Source organism: Cebus imitator, unplaced genomic scaffold (assembly GCF_001604975.1).
Source record: "Cebus imitator isolate Cc_AM_T3 unplaced genomic scaffold, Cebus_imitator-1.0 Scaffold835, whole genome shotgun sequence".
Classification (NCBI taxonomy): domain Eukaryota; kingdom Metazoa; phylum Chordata; class Mammalia; order Primates; family Cebidae; genus Cebus; species Cebus imitator.
In genome coordinates, this window is record NW_016108150.1 from 201505 (window position 1) to 213436 (window position 11932).

Sequence of the window (11932 nt, forward strand, 5' to 3'; positions counted from 1 at the left end):
GGAGGTTGCGGTGAGCCGAGATCGTGCCATGCCACTCCAGCCTGGGTAACAAGAGCGAAACTCTGTCTCAAAAAATAAAAAAAAAATAAAAAAATAAACTTTTGCTTTGCTTCTTGGGATAATTGTAACAGCAATGGCATTCCATTCTGCATTCTTCATGATGTTTTTCCTGGTTTATGGGGAAAGTTGTGACTTTTTTTGCTACGAAAACCGGGATATAATATTAGTTGGGAGTCTCAGAGATTTTTCCTAAGGACCCTTACATCGGGGGCAAGTCCAGGATCCGCAGCCAGCCGGCTGACTTGAATCCTTCCTGAGGGCTGACTTGAATCCTCCCTGAGCTTCTGTCTTTGCGCGGGGCTAGTGAGGATTCTGTGGGTCATGTTTGAAACCTTTGGTGGTGCTCTTCTGGACCAGGCTCACAGCCTATGTGCGGGAGCCATGTGTGAACTGTATTTTAAGCATGCCTACTTTTAAAACAATAAACATTACAATTTTAGTGAAAATAATTACATATAGTTGTAAAAATCAATGAGTATACACCCTCCAACCCCATTTCCCATGGAAGCAATTCCTGTTTCTGATATTGACTCCTGGTATTTGTGATACCTCTGTCTCTTTAGCGGATATGCAGGTGTACTTTTATCCGTTTTAGACTTCTTGCCTGGGAGAGGGGATTTAGTTCACTTAAACTACCCTACTTCCTCTTCTTGATACGGTCATACAACCGTTCTTAGATTCTTCATTGGCTGCTTTTGTAATCGTATAGATTGTACATGCAGTTTAGTTTCTTGCCCATGGTTTATAGGTGCATTTTATTAGATGAGAACTCTTACTTTGCTAGATTTTGGACATTAGTGTCTCTACACTTCTTACAGTAATATTGGGGTTCAGGGGTTCAGGGTGCCCTCAGCTCCCCTGAGAGGACGTTTCTCCAGGCTCTTGGTCTCCTGTCCTTGCAAGAATGAGAGAGGGGACCATGGCGCAGTGCGCCATAAATGCCGGACTCAAAAGTGTTTGTAGAAAGTGATTTATTTAGAGAGAGAGAGAAACAGGAGGAGAGAGAAATAGCTAACTCTCATACTGAGTGAGAGAATCCAGAAAGATGGAATCCAGGAGAGGAAAGCAGCTTCCACACTGAGTGGAAGGGAATAGAGAGAGATGGAGTTTAGGAGGGGAAGCCAGGCTTCCATGAAGGGAGTGTTCATGGAAGGGGATCCAAAGATGGAGTCCGAGGGGGTGTGGAAGAAGGGGACTTTTTTTTTTTTTTTAATCAGCTAAGACAGCGGAAGAGGTGATTTATTTTATGGTTGTTACATTCAGCCACAAGTAAACATAGAAATAGTCTAGAGTGTCACAGGTCCAGGGCAAAGGACCAACATGGGCAGTTTTGGTTATGAGCAAGGTGGGTCTCAGAGGTGATGGGTGATCAGATGGCGATGAAGTTCTAGATCCATTGAGACAAGCTCTAGACAGTAGCATGCAGTCCCACAGCTTGTACCAGCATCCCCAGCGTCTGGCATTCCATGTTTCTGCTCCTGTGACCTCCACGGTGCAACAAGCTAGCAGTTTACTTGGACCTCTGCCTCATCTTTCTTCTTTTGCGCTTCAGCCTGCGCATTCATTTCTTCCTCCACTTGGCTCTCATAGCGCAGAGGTTTCCAAAAAAAACGGCGCTAAGGCCGAGAGAAGAAGGGGACTTGTAACCTGGGAGGAACCCCCACCTTCTCTAAGACCCCGGGAGTTCCTTAGAACTTGATCTCTTTTAGTTTCTTCCCGTGTCCGTGAAATTCACACAAACGTTAAATCTCCCAGATGGAGAGAGATGGGAGGGGGGCATAGCGCTGGGAAATTCTTGCCCTTACAACGACGCCCCCTTGTGGACCCTGGAAAGAGAACACCTTCCCTCATTCCTTTGCCCCTCCACCTCCTAATTCAGTCATCTGAAATTCTGTATTGTTAAGCAAGGTCTAACTTTTCCTTTTAGTTATGTGTTCCTCATTTTTCTTAGAGGAAATGTTTGATAGTTTCTCCTAAAAAAAAATAATTGAGAAAAAAAGACTAGTTTCGTGTCAAAACTAGTTTTCAGTTTTCTCTAAAGACTGAAATTGGCTTACAGTTGGGCTTTCCAAATTCAAAAATCTCCCCTAGATTTAGATGCAAAGGGTTAGTGCCCTTTTCTCCAAGGGGATGGCATAGTAATTTCTTAAAGATTTTGTTATAGTAGCTGCCTCTTTTAAGCTAGGTCTGTGTGGCGGGGTTGAGGGGTGGAGGGGTATTCCACATGAACATTCTAGAAAGAACAAATAAAGACTTAGTGACCTCACTGTTTCTATTTACATTTGGTATAATATACTGTTCTTGTTGGAACTATTACCTATGTTAATAGAGCACTTTACAAAATTTTCAAGAACGTTCGTATTTAGATATTTCAAAAGCTTCATTCTTTCTTAAAATAGGATTTTACCATTTAAAAAACATACTAAGGAGGAAGAATACTTGTTCTAATTCATTTTCTGAAAAAAAGAAAAAATCCTAAATTAGCTATGTCAATAAAAACAAAGAAATAGACTAGAAATTGGAGAAATGAAGAATTATTTCTTGTACAGAATAAATTCTGAATTGCAAGTATTTCTAAATACTTGAAGACATCTCTCACATCCCCTCTTCTGATTGTTGAGTGTATAATTTCCTAAGACTTTTTTTTTTTTTTTTGAGACCAAGTGTCGCTCCATCTCCCAGGCTGGAGTGCAGTGACACCGTAGCTTCTGCCTCCCGGGTTCAAGCTATTCTCCTGCCTCAGCCTCCCAAGTAGCTGGGATTACAGGTGCCTGCCACCACGCTTAGCTAATTTTTGTGTGTTTAGTAGAGATGGGGTTTTGCCATGTTGGCCAGACTGGTCTTGAACTCCTGACCTCTGGTAATCTGCCCACCTCAGCTTCCCAAAGTGCTGGGATTACAGGCATAAGCCACGGCACCCAGCCCCTAAAACTATTCTTTATGATATTTCTGAGACTATTCAGTGGTCTTCTAAAATTCAGCCAGCAGAATAGAAAACACATCCCCTAAATGGCTGGCCAGCCTTAACACATGGAGAATGTCACCTGTCTCACACTGAGCCACTAAAAACTAAACGCTAAAAGCACTTTTCTTGGGTAAAGTTTTCTAAGATGGAATATTTAAGATAACATGTGGCAAGTTGTAGACACTGGCCAGGAAAAAGCCAGGAGCAGCCAGGCAGCGGGAGAGTGTGTGTCTGACATCCTCCTGTGTGTGACGAAGGGATGACACCTCGCCCCTCTGGGCTGTCAGCTTTTACTCTTCCAGAATACAGATCCCCTGATACAGGATCCAGTGCCTTTTGAACTGACCGCAAACCCTCGTGGACGATTGGAACTGTAATGTGGAAAGGGCTATGATGCAGCCAGTTAAAATGCTTCATTATTTGCAATACCACATACAGTAATACAATGCAGATGTCTTTCCCATTCTCTATGAAGTAGCATAAATTAAGACTTTACAGAGAAATGTGCCTTTTTCATTTCAGGGTTTTTTTTTTTTTTTTTTTTTGAGACAGAGTCTTGTTTTGTCACCAGGCGCCAGGCTGGAGTGCAGTGGTGCGATCTCGGCTCACTGCAACCTCCGCCTCCTGGGTTCAAGCAGTTCTCCTGCCTCGGCCTCCCAAGTAGCTGGGACTAAAGGCGCCCGCCACCACGCCCAGCAAATTTTTGTGTTTTCATTTTGTATCTGAGTCAGTGAGTATCCTGTTTGGAAACACGCTTTGTCCTGATTTTCTAGAGTGCCAAGTCAGGTGGAAAGGAGGACCTGGGGACTCAGTCCTTCCTTGCTGCTTGGGCTGCCCTTCAGGGTTAAGTAGAGGGTCGCAGCTGAGCCCTCTGGATGCACGGGAGCACCTGGGTACATAAAAAGATGAACAGTTTGCAAGGCAGAATTTGAATTCTGTCCCCAGAGCATTTGTTCCTTCAGGACACTAACCCTCTGGATTTGTGTCTTCTGTGTCTCCAGTGGCCAGCAGTGTCACCAACAGGAGCCCGAGGTTTTCACTTCACTGTTGATGGGAACAAGAGGGCATCTGCTAAAGTTTCAGAATCCGTAAGTTCATGCTTTTTGTTCCATTATAAATGATTTTTTTGGCTTACAGGGAGGAATCTATACCAGTTTGTTTCCATATGAGTCATAGACATAAGAGAAAAAATTCTCATAGGCATCGTGCATGCTCAAATGATTTTCAGTGTAATAATTCCAAGTACAAACATAAACATAGGTGTTAACATTTGTACTTATATCTTGTATGTACCTATAAACTAGATTTCAATTTAGATCAAGTAAAGCAATAAATTAAAATAAAATGAACGGTGTCTGCTGTGATAGATGATAAAATCCCTACTGCAAATAGGACTGTGTGGCCACTTGGTTGTGGGCTCTTTGGTATTTAGTGTACATATTCTCTCTCTGTTGGAAAACTGAAGCTTGCTGAAAAGTTCTTTTCTCTTCTGCCCATGATAGCGACTGAATACTCCATGGCACCTTCTCAGCTATGAGGATAGACATGGCCCTGAAGTAGAGCTGGGGTCCTCAGTTCTCAGGCGGTAGCCCAGATGAACTGGAATGTGCTTCTCTAATGAAAACTGCATTCTAGCATTTTCATGAGAAACCTGCAAATCACAGGCGGGGAAACATTATCCCCGCTACATCAGAAGCTGAGATTGTTTAGCTTATGTGTATGGGTATAAACACACAAAAAGAAAAACAAAGTCACAGCTGGAAAGAAAAACCATATTTGGAACTGGCATTTTGATTCCGGTTGTTGCTTTCCTTTGCTTCTACACTTCCCTGCTCTGGTAAACAGAATTGACAGATTGGGTCTTAATGGTTATGCTTTCCCCAAAATGGATTTTTTTAAGGATATACCTGCAAGTTTTCAGCATTTCAGGTTACGCTGGGTTTCCTGATCCCATGGGCTAGGCCCTCTACCATTCATAGAATCTGATTGTCAGTCCCTTCTCCACGTGTGAACGTGCCCGCCTCTCCCCGCACTGCTCAGTGCTCAGCCCGGGACAGGATGGAGGCCCTGTGGGCCTAGCCAGTGGCTCCTTTTATCTTTTTCAAGCTCTGTAAACCATAGTCTTCATGTTTGGCATAGTGGAATATGTGATTGACAGGTGAATTTTTATTTTCCAGATTTCTGCTCAGTATCCAGTAGTGGATCATGAATTTGATGCAGTGGTGGTGGGCGCTGGAGGGGCAGGCCTGCGAGCTGCGTTTGGCCTTTCTGAGGCAGGGTTTAATACGGCATGTGTTACCAAGCTGTTTCCTACCAGGTCACACACTGTTGCAGCCCAGGTAAGAGAAAGCTGCCCCGCCATGCTCTCGCTGCCTGCATGTCTGCACAGCCTTGCGCCTTCCCCTTGGGCGGCCTCCTGCCCCCTTCCCATGCTTCAGCCACATGGCCTCTTGCTGTGCCTTGCTCACTCACCTCTCTCCCAGGGGTTTTTTCCTGGAGCCTTTTCCATGGGGACTTTGAAGAGCTGAAGCCTTGCTGTCACTCTTAATTGGGACTCAGTCACAGTTGGGTTTTCTCTGACCATCTTGCCTACTACCCTCCCCACCCACCCTCACCACCCCATACCTTAAGAAAAGGAGATTATTTTCTAAAGAGGAGGAATCAGAATTTAGGTTGGGGAAGAAAAGGGCAAGGGTTTCATTTGTCCCTGTGCTGCTGTCTTCTGGGACTCTCTGAGGGGTAAGACGGTGGTGGCCACAAACAGCTGATGGAGGTGGGGGTGCCAGGGAGTGTGACTCTGAGTGTGGAGTTTATTTCTTGGCAGGACACACTTCTAGTCTTTTAATACATGCCTGTAAATGCCTTTAGGGAGGTTTGTGAATAAAATTATCTGGAAAGATTTGTTGAGTACCTTTTCTGTGCCAGGTGTGTTACGTAATCAGCATATCACAGGTAGCCTTTCGCTCACCGCCCCAATCAGCCCTTCCTGGAGTTCCCTCTGTCTGCACCACACAGATGAGGAGACTGAGACTAAGGGAGTGAATCACTGGGCGAGTCAGGGGAGGGGTTGTGATCTGGACTCTGTCTGGCCTTGCTGCCCCTCTGCTGAGGGCAGCTCTCCCTGGGAGTCACTGCGTGAGGAGTGGCTTTCTCAGAATCCCTGGTGGGTGGATTTGAGCCTGGAAGACAAAGTTGGGGCTCCTGTTTGTGGCTTATAAGGAGTGGCTGTTGTTTCCAGGGAGGAATCAATGCTGCTCTGGGGAACATGGAGGAGGACAACTGGAGGTGGCATTTCTACGACACCGTGAAAGGCTCCGACTGGCTGGGGGACCAGGATGCCATCCACTACATGACAGAGCAGGCCCCTGCCGCCGTGGTCGAGGTGACGGGCGGGAGGCTGAGGGTGCTCTCGTGGTCTGTTTCTAGTACAAAAGAGTCCTGGAAAAAATGTAAGAGATTGAGGCAGATATGGCCAGCCCAAAGAACGGTGATAAGCAAAGCTCGCAAGAGAATATGATGCATTACCTGTAACAAGAAAACTTCTCTTCGATGAAGGGTTGAGATTTTCAAAAAATACATGACTTTGGGTTTACAGATTTGTGTTAAAGTTGTTTAGATTAGCTTTGAATATCTTGACTCCTTTAAGGTAATACATTTTTGTTTGTTTTTATCTTTCACAGCTAGAAAATTATGGCATGCCGTTTAGCAGAACCCAAGATGGGAAGATTTATCAGCGTGCGTTTGGTGGACAGAGCCTCAAGTTTGGAAAGGGCGGGCAGGCCCATCGGTGCTGCTGTGTGGCTGACCGGACCGGCCACTCGCTACTGCACACCTTGTATGGAAGGGTGAGGCCGCCTCCACTGCACCTGAGACAGGACCCGTAGTGCTGGGGCTTATGGTGACAATGGGGAATGGGTTAGCGTGCCCAGTGAGTCAGCCAGAGATTATGTAAAAAGCAACAGAGAACAACTGTGTAAGACGTGTGCAGGGACTATTGATGTGAAAGCACCAGGCGTGCTGTGAGAAGCTGTTCCTAAGGCAATATGTAATTTCTTGTATCTATTTTGGAAAGTTGAATTGATAATCTTATATACCAGGTTCTAACTTGGGATATGTGACACTCAGCATAGAACAGAACAAGCAGGTCTTTTGCCTGTTCACATGACAATGTCACCTTGAAACCTGGAAAGCTGGCTTAACACTTACTTGCCACTTTTTCTTTCTTTTAGTCTCTGCGATATGATACCAGCTATTTTGTGGAGTATTTTGCCTTGGATCTCCTGATGGAGAATGGAGAGTGCCGTGGTGTGATTGCACTGTGCATAGAAGATGGGTCCATACATCGCATAAGAGCAAAGAACACTGTTGTTGCCACAGGGTAGGAATTGAATTTTTATTTTAGTTTGTTTATAAAAATGAATAAATTTCACTTAGAGTCTCTTTACTTTAATGAAAATAGAGGCCTTGTAGAATAACGGTTCAGACACAGGCCTTGACATAACCTTGTGAGGGTGATGGCCTTTCCCAGCTGTGGTTCCTCATCTGTAAAGGGTGAGGACAGCAGCACCCGCCTTGTGGGAGGTTGAGAAAGCAGGGCCCTCAGCAGATGGTAGTGGCAGCTGTCAGGGTAACAGCTAACCCTTCCTGACTTTAGACGAGGAAACTGCAGCCTAAAGAGTCACATGGGGTTTTCTGGCAAAATCTCTTGTTTTAGTGGGCACTGTGTTTACACTGATTGCTGGGGTGGATAACTTGCTTCTCCACATAATGAAAATAAGTAACTTTAATTTTATCCACTGTCAATCTGTTAATTTTAACCATTTTAAAAGTTAAAAAGTGTCTGTACAGCAAAGGAAACAATCAGCAAAACTATAGGTTTGGAAAAAATATTTTCAAAACCATTTATCTCATAATACCTTAATATCTAAAATATACAGGCTGGGCGCAGTGGCTCACGCCTGTAATCTGAGCACTTTGAGGGGCCATGGTGCGCAGATCACAAGGTCAGGAGTTACAAGATGAAGTTCCGAAGATCTAATATACAACATGGGGCTATAGTTAATATTATTAACTTGAGATTTGCTAAGAGAGTAGACTTTAGGTGTCCGTATCTCCAAAAAAAAGGATAATTAGATGAGATAATAGATGTGTTAATTAACTTGTGTCTTCAGTTCACAAAATATATGAAATCATGTTGTACACCTTAAATACATACAGGTTTTTAATTCATATATTATACCTCAGTACATCTGGGGAAAAAAACAAAATCCATAAAAATTTTAAAATTTTCATTATAAAAGTGGTATATGCTTATTGGGGAAACCTTTTGAACAGCACAGAGCTAAAATACAAATAGGGCCAGGTGCATGGTGCCTCATGCCTGTAATCCTAGCTGTTTGGGAGGCCAAAGTGGGAGGATCACTTGAGGTCAGGAGTTTGAGACCAGCATGGCCAACGTGGCATAACCCCATTTCCACTAAAAATACAAAAATTAACTGTGTGTGGTGGTGCACACCTGTAATTCCAGCTACTCAGGAGGCTGAGGCGGGAGAATCGCTTAAACCTGGGAGGTGGAGGTTGCAGTGAGCCAAGATTGCGTCATTGCACTCCAGCCTGGGCGACAGCAAGAGCCTATCTCAAAATAAATAAATAAAATAAAATACAAATGGAAGTCCTTTGTCTGACGCAGGCTTCCGTCCTATGTAGAGTAGCAGCACCACAGGCGTGACCCCCAGTGATGTGTGTGGGGTGCCTGAGGAGGGGTTGTGTGCACACAGACAGCACTGAGAAGGTGGTGCCCCGGGTGTCTCCGTGTCCATTCGCGGTCTCATCAGACAGGAGGTCTGGACGTGGGCTGCTGTGTGCAGTCACCGCTCTCTTGTTTCCAGAGGCTACGGGCGCACCTACTTCAGCTGCACGTCCGCCCACACCAGCACCGGTGATGGCACGGCCATGGTCACCAGGGCAGGCCTTCCTTGCCAGGACCTCGAGTTTGTCCAGTTCCACCCCACAGGTAGGGCATGGCACCTCGCCTGCAGGCATCGGCCTCGTGTGTGTCTCGTAAGCATGTGGTGCCTACTCATTGCTCTGCCATAGTTCTATGCTTTCTCAGCTCTCAGATCCTGACTTAAATGTCATTTCCTTAAGGAGACTGTGCCACACCTCCCTAAGGTAGTTTGGACCACTGTCTTGTGCATTCCTTAAGAACCCGAAACCCTGCCTTGGTGATACTTACCCCGGCAGTAAAGCGGGGATTGAGGCCGGGCGCAGTGACTCACACCTGTCATCTCAGCACTTTGGGTGGCCGAGGCAGGCGGATCACCTGAGGTCAGGAGTTCGAGACCAGCCTGGCCAACATGGTGAAACCTCATTTCTACGAAAAATACAAAAATTAGCCGGGCATGGTGGCGGGTGCCTCTAATCCCAGCTACTCGGAAGACAGAGGTGGGAGGAACGCTTGATTGAACCTGAGAGGCGGAGGTGGCAGTGAGCTGAGATCGCGCCACTGCCCTCCAGCCTGGGCAACACAGTAAGACTCCGTCTTGAGGAAAAAAAGGCAGGGATTGTTCGGTGTCCTTCTTCGCAATGAGTTCGTCTGCTCCTCGGGGGCAGGCAGGTCTTCTCATTGGCCAGGGTTCTCCCAGCCCAGCACGTGGCAGGGCCTCCATCAGGGTTCCTGAGTGAGCACCCTGAGAGCTGGGAGGATGCCGTGGACCCGAGAACCAGCACAGGCAGACTTCAGCTTCATAGGAGAACATGGAGCTCCAGAGATAGTGGGGTGCAAAGTTAGGACACAGCTGTGACAGGACCCATGTGACATTTGGGCATTGGCTCAGCCCACACGACCACTGAGGGAGCTTCGTCCTGGGGGAGATGAACTCACCTTGGGGATGTCTGATGGTTGAGGTTACGAATGTGCAATTTGGAGACATTAACACAGAAATGACAGTTGAAGTCTTGAATTTGGGGGAGACTTTTCAGAAATGAGTCAGAGAGAGAGAGATACACATCTGCCTCGTTTGATGTGACTTTCCTGGATTGCTTTTCTGACCTGTGGGCTACGGAGACCCCTGCAGTGGTGCTAAAGGACCAGACCTGTGTCTTCTCTTTCTCTCTCAGTGTCATCTTTCTGATCCCTGGCAGGGCTGAAAATAAAAAATGTATTTGTTGTGGGTTTTAAAAAATTTGTTTAGAGATAGGGTCTTGCTCTGTTGCCCAGGCTGGAGTGCAGTGGAGCAATCTTGGCTCACTGCAGCCAGTGCCTCCCAGACTCGAACAATCTTTCCACCTCAGCCTCCCAAACAGCTGAGACTACAGGCATGCGTTACCATGCCCAGATAATTTTTTTTTTTTTTTTTTTGGTAGAGACAGGGTTTCACCATTTTGCCCAGACTGGTCTCAAACTCCTGGGCTTAAGCAATCCACCTGCCTCAGCCTCCTAGAGTGTTGGGATTACAGGCATGAGCCACTGCACTTAGCCTGTGTTTTTTATTACTGTTTTTAACCAATAAAATGTCACTGACCTCCTGAATTTCCTCTGTAATTTGCTTAGAGCTCCACTTCTCATGCTTTGTCTTCAATATGTGAGGGCATTGAAAAAAAAAGAGCATTGAAACTTAGAAAATCAAAAGGCAGGTGAGATGCAAGAATCACATTCTTGTTTTAAAAGCAAGATTCCCTTTTTTATTCTAATACAAATTGTAGCTTTTGAAATACATTTAGTTTAGGGGGTTTTTGTGGGTTTTGATCTCCTTTGTTAAAATCTGAGCGCTCGGCATGCCCCGGTTTTCATCACGCTGAGGAGTCACAGAGCCGCTGTTTGGAGTACAGACCGCAGGACTGCCCAGGTTGGGGTTTGAGCTCTGTCCTCGGCTGCATGACTGGATGTTACCAGCATTAATGTGCTTGTCAGTGAGAATGGGGGCCATACTGCCTGGAGCTGTAAAGCTTAAATGTTAATTTTCGGAAAGCAGTTAGAACTGTCCATGGCAAGTGCAGTGTATTAACTAGAATAATTTCGTTACTGTCCTTGCCACTGTTTGGGTAATTTAGATGTGAATTCTCCAGGCTGGTTATTCTTAACTAAAGTAGCCACCACAGTGTCATAGTGCAAAAGAATGCTCAAAAATTAAAACCAAATTTGAGGCATTTAACCACACAGGCTGTAATCCGAGTGTGGCCAGAGCTCTGTGGGCTGTCCTTTCTGCTCGCTGGGGACTCCGCTCTGCCCAGACCTGCTGCACCGTCAGCCTTGTCAGTGCTTCTTGGTATCCAGACTTTCTACTGTATCTTAACTTTTCTTCTTTCTATTCAGTTTTGCATATGATGCCTTCTGCATATCTTTTTCCTCTCTACCGCAAAAAATATCTTGAAAAAAATAATGCATTTGAAATGGAGACCTAGCAGTTGTTAGGTTATAAATGTTTGTGTTTTTTTCAGGCATATATGGTGCCGGTTGTCTCATCACGGAAGGATGTCGTGGAGAGGGAGGCATTCTCATTAACAGTCAGGGCGAAAGGTTTATGGAGCGATACGCCCCCGTCGCGAAGGACCTGGCGTCCAGAGACGTGGTATCTCGGTCCATGACTCTGGAGATCCGCGAAGGAAGGTCTGTGTGTTTATCACCAGCGTTGTCTGAGGGGCACACCGGCACACACACACTCTCCTTCCCTTCACTTCCTCTTTGGTGACTTGATGTTTGTTTTAGCATCTGGGCCGGGGTTGCTTCTGAGTTTCAGCACTGCGCGCCCTTGCCTTCGTGTGCAGGCGCTCATGTGCGGGCCTTCGTGTGCAGGCGCTCATGTGCGGGCCTTCGTGTGCAGGTGCTCATATGCGGGCCTTCGTGTGCAGGTGCTTATGTGCGGGCCTTCGTGTGCAGGTGCTTATGTGCGGGCCTTCGTGTGCAGG

The 11932-nt window shown here is 46.0% G+C and overlaps 1 protein-coding gene across 1 annotated transcript in view; it reads left to right on the top strand.

The window, feature by feature from the left end:
- SDHA (succinate dehydrogenase complex flavoprotein subunit A) overlaps nt 1-11932 on the top strand; it is a 31065-nt gene that overhangs the window by 2387 nt on the left and 16746 nt on the right. Inside the window, exons 2-8 of the mRNA XM_017520409.2 lie at nt 4027-4113; nt 5203-5364; nt 6264-6407; nt 6706-6870; nt 7255-7403; nt 8914-9038; nt 11465-11633. Of these exons, the coding sequence (XP_017375898.1) occupies nt 4027-4113; nt 5203-5364; nt 6264-6407; nt 6706-6870; nt 7255-7403; nt 8914-9038; nt 11465-11633 (1001 nt within the window). The remainder of the gene's footprint in view (nt 1-4026; nt 4114-5202; nt 5365-6263; nt 6408-6705; nt 6871-7254; nt 7404-8913; nt 9039-11464; nt 11634-11932) is intronic.